The sequence below is a fragment of the Chlorocebus sabaeus genome, chromosome 15, assembly GCF_047675955.1.
Source record: "Chlorocebus sabaeus isolate Y175 chromosome 15, mChlSab1.0.hap1, whole genome shotgun sequence".
Lineage (NCBI taxonomy): Eukaryota > Metazoa > Chordata > Mammalia > Primates > Cercopithecidae > Chlorocebus > Chlorocebus sabaeus.
The window spans coordinates 73,675,229-73,691,851 of NC_132918.1; the positions used below are offsets into that span (position 1 = coordinate 73,675,229).

General features: G+C 39.5%; 1 protein-coding gene across 3 annotated transcripts in view; it reads left to right on the plus strand.

The window, feature by feature from the left end:
- The window catches only part of ZCWPW2 (zinc finger CW-type and PWWP domain containing 2), a 159,094-nt gene that overhangs the window by 57,365 nt on the left and 85,106 nt on the right, over positions 1 to 16,623 (plus strand). For all 3 annotated transcript variants that reach the window (XM_073023653.1, XM_008009346.3, XM_073023652.1), the window contains one exon: positions 6,779 to 6,938. In XM_073023653.1, coding sequence (XP_072879754.1) covers positions 6,779 to 6,938 — 160 coding nt within the window. The remainder of the gene's footprint in view (positions 1 to 6,778; positions 6,939 to 16,623) is intronic.

Consider the following 16,623-nt stretch of genomic DNA (forward strand, 5'->3'; position numbering starts at 1 on the left):
ACTGCCAGGTAGTCCTCTACCTGTGCTTTCCCTAACTCAGAGGCACAAGAGCCACAGGACTCTGCTCAGCTTCCAGGGAGCAACTGAACATCTACTTCATTCTCACATTCCACCATCTCTGTTGACTGTGCACCCATGTCACCACCTCCTGGCAGTAGAGTTGGGACTCGTCAACTTCCTAGAATCTGAATTTTTATGTCACTAAATACCAAGCATGAAATATTTTTATTAGTTTACATTGTTTTGTTAATTATGATCAGTAATGATATGGTTTGCCTCTGTAACCCACCAGAATCTCATCTTGAATTGTAATCTGAACTGTAATCCCCACGTGTTGGGGGTGGGACCTTGTGGGAGGTAATTAGAATATGGGAGCAGTTCCCCATGGTGTTCTCATGATACTGAGTGAGATATCATGAGATCCAATGGTTTTATAAGGGACTTCCCCCCTCCGCCACACTTCACTTGGCACTATTCTCACTTCTCTCTCCTGCTGCCATATGAAGAAGGATGTGTTTACTTTCCCTTCTGTCATGATTGTACGTTTCCTGAGTCCTCCCTAACCATGTGGAACTGTGAGCCAATTTAACCTCTTTCCTTTGTAAATTACCCAGTCTTGGGTATTTCTTCATAGCAGCACGAGAACAGACTAATACAGGAAATTGATACCACACAGAGTGGGGTGCTGCTATAAAGATACCCCAAAATGTGGAAGCAACTTTGGAACTGGGTAGCAGGCAGAGATTGGAACAGTTTGGAGGGCTCGATAGAAGACAGGAAGATGTGGGAAAGTTTGGAACTTCCTAGAGACTTGTTGAATGACTTTGGCCAAAATGCTGATAGTGATATGGACAATGAAGTCCAGGCTGAGGTGGTCTCAGATGAAAATGAGGAACTTCTTGGGAACTGGAATAAAAGTGACTCTTACTATGCTTTAGCAAAAAGACTGGCAGCGTTTTACCCTTGCCCTAGAGATTTGTGGAACTTTGAACTTGAGAGAGATGATTTAGGGTATCTGGTGGAAGATTTTAAGCAGCAAAGTGTTCAAGAAGAGACTTGGGTGCTCTAAAAAGCATTAAGTTTTATGTATTCATTCACAAAGATATGGTTTGGAATTGGAATTTATGTTTAAAAGGGAAGTAGAGCATGAAAGTTTGGAAAATTAGCAGCCTGATGATATGATAGAAAAGAAAAACCCATTTTCTGAGAAGAAATTCAAGCCAGCTGCAGAAATATGCATAGTAACAAGAAGCCAAATGTTAATCACCAAGACAATGGTGAAAATGTCTCCAGGGCATAGCAGAGGTCTTCATGGCAGTCCCTCCCTTCACAGGCTCACAGACCTAGGAGGAAATAATGGTTTCATGGGCCAGGTCGAGGGCCTTGCTTCTCTGTGTAGTCGTGGGACTTGGTGCCCTGTGTCCCAGCCATGGCTAAAAGGGGTCAAATACAGCTCAGACCATTGCTTCAAAGGGTACAAGCCCCAAGCCTTGGCAGCTTACATGTGGTGTTGGGCCTGCAGGTACACAGAAATAAAGAATTGAAGTTTCAGAACCTCCACCTAGAGTTCAGAGGATGTATGGAAATGCCTGGATGTCCAGGCAGAAGTTTGCTTCAAGGACAGAGCCTTCATGGGAGAACCTTTGCTATGAGAGTGCGGAAGGGAAATGTGTGGTTGGAGCCCCCACACAGAGTCCCCACTGAGGCACTGCTTAGTGGAGCTGTGAGAAAAGGGCCACCTTCTTCCAAACCCCAGAATAGTAGATCCACTGACAGCTTGCACTGTGCAACTGGAAAAGCCACAGACACTCAATGCCAGCCTGTTAAAGAAGTTGGGAGGGGAACTGTACCCTGCACAGCCACAGGGGTGGAGCTGCCCAAGGCTGTGGGAGCCCACCTTTTGCATCAGTGTAACCTGGATGTGAGACATGGAGTCAAAGGAGATAATTTCAAAGCTTTATGATTTGACTGCCCCACTGGAGGGGCCTGTAGCCCCTTCGTTTTGACCAATTTCTTCCATTTGGAATGGGTGTATTTACCCAATGCCTGTACTAATATTGTATCTAAGAAGTAACTAACTTGCTTTTGATTTTACAGGCTTATAGACAGAAGGGACTTGCCTTGTCTTAGATGCGACTTTGGACTTGGAATTTTGGGTTAATGCTGGAATGAGTTAACACTTTGGAAGACTGTTGGAAGGGCATGATTGTGTTTTGTAATGTGAGGGCATGAGATTTGGGAGGGGCCAGTGGCAGAATGATGTGATTTGGCTCTGTGTCCCCACCCAAATCACATTTTGAATTGTAATCCGAATTGTAATTTCCACAGGTTGGGGGTGGGACCTTGTGGGAGGTGATTAGATCATGGGGCAGTTCCTCTATGCTTTTCTCATGATACTAAGTAAGTTCTCATGAGATTTGGTGGCTTTATAAGGAGCTTCCCCCCCTTCACTTGGCACTTCTTTCAGTTCTCTGTCCTGCTTCCATGTGAAGAAGGACATGTTTACTACCCCTTCTGCCATGATTGTAAGTTTCCTAAGGCCTCCCCAGTCATGTGGAACTGTGAGTCAATTAAATTTCTTTCCTTTATAAATTACCCAGTCTCAGGCAGTTCTTTATAGCAGCATGAGAATGAACTAATATAAGTAATAACTTTTTTTATTTGGTTGTGGGTTGTTTCGATTTATTATTTTATAACTTTGATATCAATTGATAATTTAACAGATTAATAATCTACAGACCTCAAATTCAAGCAATTTATGGATATTTTATTTTTGTGATTTCAGATTCTTTGTATACCTTCTTTAGATTTTAAAATTATCTAAATAATTTAGTTTACAAATAGTTACCTTAATTAAGCAAATGTATCTTGTATCATTCTTTCTCCTCTCAGTTGTAGCAAACATCTTACATATATATGATTGTATTTGTTTGCTAGGGCTGCCATAACAAAATGCCACAGATTGGGTGGCTTAAACAACAAAAATTTATTTTCTCAGTTCTGGAGGCTAGAAATCCTGAGATTACAGTGTCTGCAGGATTATTATTATTATTTTTTTGAGACCATCTTCTTGGCTTGCAGATGGCTATTTTCTTGCTGTGTCCTAAGACGGTCTTCCTTCTGTGCATGTCTGTCTTCACTTCTTCTCCTTATAAGGAGACCAGTCATATTGGATTAGGGCCCACCATAATGAACTCATTTTAACTTCATTACCTTTTTTAAGGCTCTCTGTTCAAATACGACCACATCTGAGGTTAGGACTTCAACATACAAATTTGGGGGTGTGGGGAGGACAAAATTCAACCCATAATGATGTTACTTTACAATTTTTTAACTTGCCAAAACCCAAAAATGTGTAAAGTATGTGTTTGTTTGAACTTTATAACAACACAGTGAGGAACCAGTTACAGTGAGGTCTAGATACCTGCTTGGTGCCTGTATTGGTTTGTTCTCATGCTGCTAATAAAGACATACTTGAGACTGGGTAATTTATAAAGAGAAGAGGTTTAATTGACTCACAGTTCAGCATGGCTGGGGAGGCCTCAGGGAACTTACAATCATGGCGGAAGGGGAAGCAAACACATCCTTCTTCACATGGTGACAGCAAGGAGAAGTGCTGAGCAAAGAGGGAAAAGCCCCTTATAAAACCATTAGATCTCATGAGAATTCACTCACTATCACAAGAACAGCAGCATGGTGGTAACTGCCCTCATGACACAATTACCTCCCACTAGGTCCCTCCTACGACCTGTGGGGATTATGGGAATTACAATTCAAGATGAGATTTGGGTGGGGACACAAAGCCTAACCATATTAGTGCCTCTTGTCTGGTTTATGGCAAAACCAGAGAAAAATGTTGCCAGTCAGAGACTTGAGCATGTGTTGGTCTTTGCTGTACCGCTAGGAAATGTTGGAAAAAAATCTAAGCATTCTGTGTCTCAGATCACTGGGCTATAACATGTTGGGACATATGAAAGGTAGAGGGGTACAGGATTTGGGATTATGAACATTATTATCTAACTGGGACTTTACAGTGCTGCAAAGTGAAGTAGCACTTGACAGCTGTACAGATTTCTGAATGGTTTGGTGTATTAGATATGCATATTTATACCTTGATCTGTAAAACTCCATCATATTTCTACTGTATATTCCTTAATCTTAGCTTTTGACTTTATTTGCTGCCTTCCCTTCCTGCTTTGTTCTCTGAACAGTAGGTCAGAGTGTAGAATAATTGGTTAATTTTTTAACACTTAGTTGATATGTAAGTGCAATTTTGCCATGGATAGTTTTAGCCTAATAATTTACATTGTACTATTTAAATACGAGATGATAATTTTGATTTCAGATTTGTAGTTTTTAAAATAAAAAGTCAATTTTTTGATACATTAATACTATTTAAGAAATTATAGACTTAATATATATGTAAGATAAATAAAATACCTAGCTATAGTTACAATGTATTATCTGAATGAAAAAAATAGATATTACTGAGATGAACTCATCTGTATCTTTTTCAGTTTTATTTCACTGAAAGCACACCATCATTCTATCCTTGGTCTTGATACAGTAGCAATCCTTATTGATCAAACATCTGATAAGAAAGTCCTTTTGTTATTTTAGTAACTTTACTCTTTTGACTATGGTATAAGATAGTCCTCATCAAATTGATTTTGTCATAGAGCTGGAGAAAACCTTCAGAGATCATGTGGTTGCCCAACTTCAATAAGCAAAGCACATTCTCACACACACACACACACACACACACACACATAAACACACATACTCCTATACTATACACCACACATACTTTGGTTCTCTTTACCAAATGGTTGTTTAGGCTCTTAACCAGCAAGGAAATGAAATTTATGGGGCTGAATATTCCATCTTTGGGCTAATTATTCTTAAGTATTTCTCTTTTTTTCCTTTCTTGAGTTGAATATAGCCTCCCTATGGTTTCCCTTCCTTTGGTACTGATCCTGCTTCTGAGCCATGACTATGACCTAGTCTAGTGGAAAACATTTGGGCTTTGGCATTAGAAAGTCCTTTTTCAAACTGTGTTTTCACCTTTTATTAACAGTCTTCTTAAGAAAGTTACAGAATAGCTCCAAGACTCAGTTTTCATTTAAATGAAGAAAATAGGCCACGCCCGATGGCTCATGACTGTTATCCCAGCACTTTGGGAGGTCGAGGCAGGTGGATCACTTGAGGTCAGGAGTTTGAGACCAGCCTGACCAACATAGTGAAACCCCATCTCTACTAATTAGCTGGGCATGGTGGCAGGCACCTGTAATCCCAGTTACTTGGGAGACTGAGGCTGGAGAATCGCTTGAAACCCGGGAGACGGAGGCTGCAGTGAGCCAAGATCACACCACTGGACTCCAGCCTGGCAGCCAGGGTGACAGAGTGAGACTCCCTCTAAAAAAAAAAAAAAAAAAAAAAAACTTACTTCATCAGGTTGGTAGGAGGAACATAATCAAAGCCTCAAAGGAGTGCTGGGAACACTGGCATCATTAACTTGCCTTAGTAAGTTGTCTCTTCCAATTATACCCCAGTTTGTTTGTTTGTTTCTTTGTTTGTTTGTTTGTTTTGGACCACTTTTAAATATCTGTGATGTTCCTCCTCAGTTTCTCTTATAATAGCCTTGAATCAATTTTCATTTTACTGTTTAAATTACAGAAATTGTTTTTAAAATATTGAGCAAATATATTACTTAAAAATTCTAATTTTCTTAGCACTAAATTTGTTTTTATTTACATTCACAATCAGGAATTTTTACAGTTATTATGTACCCATAAATTTTTAGTTTATTTCGAACTTCCTTTTAAACAGAACATGATAAACCAAATAAAATGAATAACTTCTTAGGTGTGGGTTTTTTCACTTCAGAAGTTTTTCAGGACTATTCTCTAATTTCCTGTTCAGACTCCATATAGAAATATTATTTCAGTTTTTGCTTATCGGGGTGTTAATGACAGGAGCTCTCTGCTGCATATTATGAAATAGAAAAACCAAATAAAACAAAAAAAAAAGTAGAAGAGTAGAATGGGCAAAAGTGGGAAATGAAGACCAAAGAGAAAAATGAAACATATCAAGAAATTTGTGGAGGTTTATGTCATGGAAGAACGTATCTCTAAATGTTTGTTTTTAACAAAGAATAAATTTTATTTTCAATGTTGAGGATTTTTGAACAATGTGTTCACCTGGCAATGCAGCAGATGGAGGAAGGAGACAGGATGGAACTGCTGAGCTCTATTTCTGCTTTTCCCACAGTAGTTTGATTCCACAGCATTATCAAAGCCTGAGCTACCAGGATTCCTTTGACAGACCTGGCTCAGGAAACACCAGCTCTCTCCTACTCCATCAGAAACCGTGCTTACTGGGTTAACATTTTGCTAATTAATCATTCAATTGTTTAGAGGTAATTCAGCTCTACCTGAATTTGATGAATCTTTTTTTTTTTCTCTTTGAATCTTTTCTATCATCAGTGCCTAAATATCTCTTATTGTCCCTGGAGATCATTCTTTTGCTTTATAATTCTTTCCTTATATCTTATCTATATCTTAAACTTGTGACTATTTCAAAGCTTTCTATAACTATAAAACACAACTTATTACTTGCATCAAGCAAATATCCTAACTTTGAAAGGTATAAGTGGGAATATATGTTTTGTGAAAAGTCATTAAAATTCAAAGGAGGAAGTTAATATGTGATTGATAGATGTGTTGATGTCTGCCTTTTTAAAAGCATGAAAATAATTACAAATGTTTTCTTTTGAAAGTTGGCCAGGGATACTTTGCCCTGACCGTTTTAAAGGGAAATATGTGACCTATGACCCAGATGGAAATGTTGAAGAGTATCACATAGAATTCCTGGGCGATCCTCATTCAAGATCATGGATAAAGGCAACCTTCGTTGGACATTATAGTATCACATCAAAGGTAGGTACAGTAACATCAAAACTTTATTATTCTTGCGCTTATTTTTAGTTATGGTAATTTTTATCTTTGATCAAAAAATACAATTATTTGCTTTTAGATTTATATAAATAAATAATGTATGCTGTTTATTTAATTGAAATATTTGTATTTTTAGTGTTTTTCTCAAAGAAAGTATGGACATAAAATCATTGTGGGAGTTTTAAATTTTATTTTTCTAATGGCAATATAATAAAAATCAACTGAAGACTTTATGTGATTGCCTTTTGAAACAATTTTAAGGCTATAATTTGGGAATTTTTACATTTTCTTGAGAAGAGGAGACCGTTACAGCCATAGCTCACAGGAAAAATTAATTATGGATTGCAACCAGCTTTTCAATTTCAAATGGAATATTTCATTTATACTAACTCCTTTGGTATCTTTTCAACTCTTTTTAAACTTTAAATCTCACACTACACTTAATGGATAGACTATTAGGTTAGTGCAAAAGTAACTGCGATTTTGCCATTACTTTTGCGCCAACCTAATAGTTTCTCAAATTGATGAGAATAGGTAAACTGGACCTATTTCCAAGTATTTAGTTTAATAAGTATAAACGAATTAAATGACCTGTGTTTATATTCTAATACTGAAACTTTTCATCTGCAAATCATACTTTCATTAAAACTTGATAAAAAGTAGATGTCAGAAATGTGGATACGTTTTACTTAATTTTTTTTTTTTTTTTTTTTTTGCGATGGCCAGCCTTCAATTACTGGGCTCAGGTGATCCTCCTGCTTAGTCTCCCAAGTAGCTAAGTCTACAAGCACATACTACTGCGTCCAGCTGGATGTTTTTGTTTTGTTAATAGTGAGATGTGTACATATTTAGAAATACAAATAAGTACATATACGTATTTAAAACATGCAATTTAATCCACAGTAAAATTAAATCTTTAAATATTAGGGGTAATTTTAAATGGGCTTTTACTATATCTTTGGCAAATATATAGTAAAAACTATGTATTTTTTACTATTTTGTTTGGTATTTTATACTATTCAGTTTGAAGCAGGTAAGAGGGGAGGCTGTTTTTGTGAAAACATTTAAGTATGGAATAACGCCATATAAACCAATTTCATGCTAGTTGTGATCCAGTCATCTTTACATGAGGCATCTTCTCTGCTCTGATGTTTTGAATGTGCTCCTAGATACTTCTGCTGGCAATCACAGAAGACAGGATAGAATATTCCATCTGGGTCTCTTTATAAAGGATAGGGGAATCTTTTAGCTGCTCATGAAGCTGGCCTTAGAATCTTAGCTCGGGATAGCTGAGATTTCCCTTCCTTTGAAGATGGAGATTGCATTGACTCCAATTTACACTCTATTGCCTAGACTTCCCAGAGATTTAATCTTTTATGGTCCTTTCCACTTTGGAGCTCCTATGTCCTCAAATGCTCTCTCTATACTGCATCACATTGATCGAGATATTAAATACATGCCCCTGACTTCAGGAAAAAAGACAGGACCACTTACACAAAAAGTAATGTATAGTTAAACAATGTAGAGTTTTAAAAATATTTTCTAGAGGAGAAGTATGTAAATTGTACGAGTTATCTGATCACTTTTTCTAAAACCGGATGAAGAATGATAGTCATGTATAATTTTCACTGGTTATAGCTGATTAAATCTTACTTCATACACTATTTCAACATCATTTCCCTCTAAATTAATTCTTCTAAACTAATTACTTTAACAACGAATTAAATAATAATTCAGGATTTTCACTGAATATGGACTCTCTGTATTTTGCAGTACATATGTTAAGGTGGGATAGACATAAATTTGCCTACAAAGACCTGCATTATATGCATTTAAATTAAATTTTTTTTTTGTTTTACTGTGAAAATTTTAACTATTTTCTTTTGGTTCAATCATGTTTGTCTAGTCTTTTAAATAGTTAATTTAATAGGTACATGGTTGACATGTTTATGAGACCTCTGACTTAATTAATTTTATTGTTAAGAGCACAATAGTACTTAGTCATTCTCTAGTCATACAGATAATAGAGTTTTCCCCTGATAAATGGAACTATTCATTAATACACTGAGATATACTCCAGAAAATAGTTGAAAGTAATATTTTTATTATAGATTTATAATTGATGTTAGTTTATATATTTTAGTTTTTAATAGGTAGTTATAAACATAGCTGAAATCCAGCTTCCTCTCTTATAAAGAAGCCTTGATATTCCTGAAAGTATTCAGAGATGGGATTCTGGGAAGATGGTAGAGTAGGAAGCACCATGAATATGTCTCTCCACCTAGACAACAGTCAGACCCTGGAAGAGTCTGTCTAATGTAACTATTTTTGAACTTGAGTCTATTGAAGACTTGAAACTTCCAGGAAAAGGCTTGGACTGTATGCTGCAGTTAATTTCCATAAACTCCAGCTCTTAACACAGTTGCAGCTACCAGTCCCCATTCCCAGTCCTGTGGCAGACAGTTGCACATGTTTCTGGAGCATCTTGCACATAGCTTACAGGAGCTGAGGTGGGCAAAAACGACCTTGTTTTTCACATATTGGGGATCTGTGCTGTAATCATCTATTGCTGCTGATGATCACAAAGATTCAGACAATGAAAGAGGCAGCTATTGTTATTGTAATCTCCCTCATTTTTGCAAGCCCCTCCCCCTTCAGCTGAAGTGACTTCCAGGGGATTTAAAGGGCTGGAACCCTTTTGCACCACCACTTTCATTTTTCCATTTTTCCTCTTGTGAAAGCCAGACGTTAAACACTGGGAAATTTGAAACCAACTGCATATACAGGGAAAATTAGAAAGTGACTGCACAGGCAGAGGGAAAGGTGCAGGCTCAGAAAAGACCTGAGCAACACTTAAAGTTTTAGTTCAGGCTGATCCTTGGCACAAAGATAGCCTACAACAATCAACAACAACAACAACAACAACAACAACAACAACACAAAAGCAATAACAAAAACAGCAAATTGTGGAGAAGAGGATGAATCTGATTTTCAAACTTATCTCATTGTTAGACTTAAATGTCCAGTTTTCAACAAAACTTCATAAGGCCTATAAAGAAATAGGAAAGTATGGCTCATTTAAAGGAAAAAAAATCAACAGATACTGTCCCTGAAAAAACTTGATGGCAGATCTTCTAGACAAAGACTTTAAAGCTACTGTCTTAAAGATGCTCAAAGAACTAAAGGAAGATCTTGAGAGTCAAGAACATGATATATGAACAAAAGACAAATATGAATAAGGAAATAGAAAATCTAAAAGAAAACCAAAAGAAATTTAGGAACAGAAAAGTACAACTGAAATGAAAAGTTCACTACAGGGATTCAAAGACAAATTAGAACGCAGAGAAGAAAGAATCAGCAAACTTGAAGACAGAACAGTGGAAATTGTTGAGTCTGAGTGTATTAGTCAGGGTTCGCTAGAGGGACAGAACTAATAGCATACATATATGTGTGTGTATATATATGTGTATATATATGTATTTGTGTGTGTGTATATATATATACACACATATATATTTTTATATACCTACATATAAAGGGGAGTTTATTAAGTATTAACTTACATGATCACAACATCCACAATAGGCTGTCTGCAAGCTTGAGGAGCAAAGAGAGCAAGTCCAAATCTCAAAACTGAAGAACTTGGAGTCTGATGTTTAAGGACAGGAAGCATCCAGCATGGGAGAAAGATGTAGGCTGGGAGGCTAGGCCAGTCTCTCCCTTTCACATTTTTCTGCCTGCTTTATATTTGCTGGCAGCTGATTAAATGGTGCCCACCCAAATAAGGGTGGCTCTGCCTTTCCCAGCCCAATGACTCAAATATTAATCTCCTTTGGCAACACCCTCTCAGACACACCCAAGATCAATACTTTGTATCCTTCAATCCAATCAAGTTGACACTCAGTATTAACCATCCCTTGGCAACTTGAACCTGTACACATCTCCTGAGATCATACATAGTCTTCAGATAAAGACAATAATAAGGTCATAATTATGCCAAACATAATACAACTATCCTTTGTACAGTCGGAAATGCACCAGTTCCCAACCCAAATACTATTACATAAAGTTAGCAATACTTAAATGCTGATGTGAAGTCAATAAATCTTATGTCACATGATAAAGGAAAAAGGAAATAAAATGAAGATATTTTCTTAGTACAAGTGTATACGTGAACGAACATGTTTTTAACAAAGAATGGGGCAATACTCATGACAATTACAGTCCCATTTCTGCAGCTGGTTATGTGGTTGTAGCTGGTATTGATGACTACCTCCTTCTACTAACCCATTCTGTATTCCTTTTGCCTTCAGTAAGCATCTCAGCAGGTCATGGTTTTTTTTCCTGGTGAAGTGACCCAAGCCTTCATTCCTGAGGGGTCTGGGCTATTTGTAGTCCTGCCTGGATTGGGCTGTTGTAGTTTGCCATTGACCTTAATCACAAGGCATGGTAATACTAAGAGAAACTCTCATGGATCTCCTGTATTCTATGCATACTCTTCCTTACCTCCATTGTGGAGTAGTAGACTGATTGCATCTTGATAGACCAGGTCAGTCACCCCAGCCAACATTGTAACTCCCTTAGCCTTTTGACTTAAAGGTAGGAGGAGCCCAAAGTGTCCAGGTGGCAATCTTAACTTCCAGTTTAATGGAAACGTTGATGTGTCCTCTGATGGCAGCATTCCTCCCTCTGGAACTAAGACCTCTCGGCCAGCAAAACATAATGTCACAGAAACTGGAAGCAAAAATTTTGCTAGTGGATCATTAGAGGTAATGGTGAGTGGTGCCACTTCCACTTCCACCTCTTGGTTCCTGGACCTCTTGATTCCATGAATCCTGGCTATGGGAGAAACGGTACCATATATTAGATGCTGATTCATAATATACACAGCCTTCTGGAGAACTTTACCCCAGCAAAGTATTGCCACCTAATTGGCATTATAATTGTGACTTCAAATGGCTATTCAACTGTTCTATCAATCCAGCTGCTTCAGGACGATGGGGAACATGGTAAGACCAGTGAATTTTATGAGCATGAGCCCACTGCCATGCTGTAAAGTGAGTGCCTTGATCAGAGGCAATGCTGTGTGGAATACCATGACGGTGGATAAGGCATTCTGTGAGTCGACGGATGGTAGTCTTGGCAGAAGCATTGTGTGCAGGTTAGGCAAGCCCATATCCAGAGTAAGTGTCTATTCCAGTGAGGACCTCTGCCATTTCCATGATGATAGAGGTCCAATATAATCAACTAGCTTCCAGGTAGCTGGCTGATCACCCCAAGGAATGGTGCCCATATCGAGGACTCAGTGTTGGTCTCTGCTGCTAGCAAATTGGGCACTCAGCAGTGGCTGTAGCCAGGTCAGCCTCGGTGAGTGGAAGTCCATGTTGCTGAGTCCATGCATAACCTCCATCCCTGCCACCATGGCCACTTTGTTCATGGGCCCGTTGGGTGATGACAAGGATGACTGAGAAAGAGGCTGAGTGGTGTCCACAGAACGCAGTCATCCTATCCACTTGATTATTGAAATCCTCCTCTTCTGGGGTCACCTGTTGGTGAGCACTCACATGGGGTACAAATATCTTCACAGTTTTTGATCACTCAGAGAGGTCCATCCACATACCTCTTCTCCACATTTCTTTGTTACCAATTTTCCAGTCATGCTTCTTCCAAGTCCCTGACTATCCAGCCAAACCATTGGCTACAGATATTGAATCAGTATATAATCACACATCTGTAGATTTCTCCTTCCATGCAAAGTGCACAACCAGGTGCACTTCTTGAAGTTTTGCCTACTGGGAAGATTACCCTTCACAGCTTTCCTTCAGAGATGTCCTAGAAAGGGGCTGTAGTGCTGCAGCTGTCCACTTTCGAGTGTGGTGCCTGCATATCATGCAGAACCATCTCTTCTGTCAGCTGATCACAGGGAATTCATCATGAGGCCATTGGTTCAGGCTGGGGGAGAGAAGGCAGGGTGGCAGGAGTGGAGATGGTAGAATCTGAGACACTTGCCCATGTAACTTACTTGTGCCTTCAGGACCTGCTTGAGTCCGGTCATATATACCACTTCCATTTGATGGTGGAATGCTGCTGTGCACAACTCAGTTTATGGCTAGATGGATCAGAAAGCACCCAGTTCATGATAGGCAGTTCAGGTCACATGGGGACTTGCTAATCCATAGTCAAATGTTCAGTTTCCACCAAAGTCCAGTACAGGCCAAGAGCTGTCTCTCAAAAGGAGAGTAGTTATCTGCAGAAGATGGCAGGGCCTTGCTCCAAAATCCTGGAGGCCTCCACTGTGATTTACCTATTTGGGCCTGCCACGGGCTCCAGACAGCATCCTTACCTGCCACTGACACTTCAAGCAACATTAGATCTGCTGGGTCATATGGCCCAAGTGACAGAACAGTTTGCACAGCAGCCTGGACCTGTTGTATAGCCTTCTCCTGTTCTGGACCACACTCAAAACTGGCAGCCTTTTGGGTCACTCAACAAATGCACCAGAGTAACACAGCCAAATGAGGAATGCGTTGACTCCAAAATCCAAATAAACCAATTAGGCATTGTGCCTCTTTCTTGGTTGTAGGAGAGTCCAAATGCAGCAACTTATCCTTCCCCTTAGAAGGAATATCTCAACAAGCCCCACACCACTGGACTCCTAGAAATTTTGCTGAGGTAGAAGTTCCCTGAATTTTAGTTGGATTTATTTCCCATCCTCTGGCATGCAAATGTCTCACCAATAAGTCCAGTGTGTTTGCTACTTCTTCCTCACTGGATCCAGTCAGCATAATGTCATCAATGCAATGGACCAGTGTGATATCTCATGGAAGTGAAAAGCGATCAAAGTCTCTCTGAATAAGATTACGATACAAAGCTGGACAGTGGATATACCCCTGAGGTAGGACAGTAAAAGTATATTGCTGGCCTTGCCACCTGAAGGGAAATTGCTTCTGGTGGGCCTTATGGACAGGAATGGATAAAAAGGCATTTGCCAAATCAGTGGCTACATATCAGGTACCAAGAAATGTGTTAATTTGCTCAAGCAATGAAACCACATCTGGTACAGCAGCAACAATTGGAATCACCACTTGTTTACACATATGATAATACACTGTCATTCTCCAAGGTCCATCTGTTTTCTACACAGGCCAAATGGGAGAGTTGAATGGGAATGTGGTGGGAATCACCTCCCCTGTGTCCTTCAAGTCCTTGATGGTGGCAATAATCTCCACGGTCCCTCCAGAGATGCGATATTGTTTTTGATTTACTATTTCTCTAGGTAGAGGCAACTCTAATGGCTTCTATTTTGCCCTTCCCACCATTATAGCCCTTACCCTACCAGTCAGGGAGCCAGTGTGGGGGTTCTGCCCGCTGCTACATATGTCTATGCCAATGATGCATTCTGGCACTGGGGAAATGACCACAGGATGAGTCCAGGTACCTACTGTAAGTCAGACCTGAGCTAAAACTCCATTAATTACCTAACCTCCATATGCCCCTACTTTAACTGGAGGACTACAATGACATTTTGGGTCCCCTGGAATCAACGTCAGCTTAGAGCCAGTGTCCGGTAGTCCCTGAAATTTCTGATCATTTCCTGTTCCCCAGTGCACAGTTACCTGGGTGAAAGCCCAGAGGTCTCCTTGGGGATGTATGGGAGAAAGAGTCACTGCATAAATTGTTGGTAATGTAGTGGGGTCCTTCCTCAAGGTGACCCGGCCTCCCCGTCATTCAAGTGGTTCTGGGTCTGTAAACTGGATCAAGTCTGGAAATTGATTGAGGGGGTGTGGTTCTCTGGTTTTCCAATTCAAATTAGTCTTTTATCCATTCAACCTAGTTTTCTGCTTGTATAAATTAAGTAGGAATGCAGTAGGCTTCCTATCAGTTTCACTTCTAGGAACGTTGTGATTAACTAGCCAATACCAGTGGGCTCTACACAAGCCAGACTATTCTGATTACTGCTTTGCCTCTGCTGTCCATTATAGTAGATATGCCCACCTTGCCTTTAATGGTTGAGTGTCACCACTTGGACCCTGTCACCTCAGGATCCAATTATTCTCATTGTATTTAAATTTTGTAGTCGAGTGACCGTGGTGCCCACTGTTAGATCTGACATGCAGAGAAGAGCAATTACAGGGCTCCTCAAAATTGCAGATGCTCCCCTCACAAATCTGTTTTGCAAGGCATTGGTCAAGGGTGTATCTTCTGGACCCTCCCAGCTAGGATGAGTAGGTCTAAGTGACTAATCCACTCCACCATCCCAATCTCCCTAACCCTTTGGACCCCTTCCTCTACATTGAACCAAGGAAGATTAGGCATTTCCAGCTTGCTCACAGTGAACCATCTTTTAATCCATGTTTCATGTGACCAAGCAAATAAACTGTTAGAACCTTTTTTAACTCCCCAAGGCACAACATTAAAAGCAGAGTCCCTACTTAATGGGCCCAAATCAATAAATTCAGCCTGATCCAATTCTGTCTTCCTTCCACCATTATCCCACACCATTAATATCCATTTTTATGCCTGTTCACCAGATTTCTGTTTATATAAATTAGAGAACTCAAACAGCCCTTTTTGAGTGTAGCACACCTACTCATGGTCACATACTCAACCTCACCTCTAGGGGTGAGAACTTTAGTCTAGTTATAGGTCTAGAAGATAGCATGAGTGTTGAGGGTGGCTCCTGAGGAGAATCAACATTATTTTGCCTGGCAGCTGCCTCAGGGGAGGCCATCACTGTTGCCTCCGGCAATGCAGGGTTTATCTCCTCGGACAAAAGCGGAAAGGCTGATGGCAGCATTGGTCGAGGAGGGGAAGCTGCCACTACAGAATTTACAGATCCAGTGTCCCCAGCTTCATCAGGGTCCTCCCACATATCCCCATTCCACAATGCAGGGTCCCATTCTTTTCCAATCAATGCACTCACTTTTAGAGTAGACACCTGGTGAGGCTGTGCATGTACCTTTCATTGCAGGTCAGCCACTCGCATGATAAGAGCTTGTATCTGTTTTCCACAATTTCAGCTCTTCCTCTACAGGAGATAAGACTCTCACTCAAGGCAATCTTAGCAGATTTGAGGCTTAGTATCTGCTTCTTCTGAAGCCAGGAGTTAGAATCCCTGAGTTCATCTTTTGCTTTCATCACTTTGTCCACTGAACTTAGGAGCAACCAACCAGCTTCATTATATTCCTTGGTTCTTCACATATGGTCAAATGTATTATGTATAGAGTCACTAAACTCCTTGCTTCTCATGGGCAGTGAATCAGGAGTGTCAAATGCATTTATTTGGCTAACTCCGTAAAAAGCTCACACCATGGAGTATCAGTGTTTTCTATACTATTAGAAGTAGAGTCCTTAGCATTTTGGGGTCTATCATATTAAGCAGCCAACTCCAGAAACCCCCAAACCAACAAAAGAACTCCATCCTTAATATTCTATTTCCCTAGAACCATACCTGGTACCAAAATCTGTATTAGTCAGGGTTCTCTAGAGGGATAGACCTAATAGGATATATATATATATATATATATCCTATTAGTGTGTGTATATATCCTATTAGTGTGTGTGTGTGTATATATATCCTATTAGTGTGTGTGTGTGTGTGTGTGTATATATATATATATATATATATATATATATATATATATATGAGTTTATTAAGTATTAACTG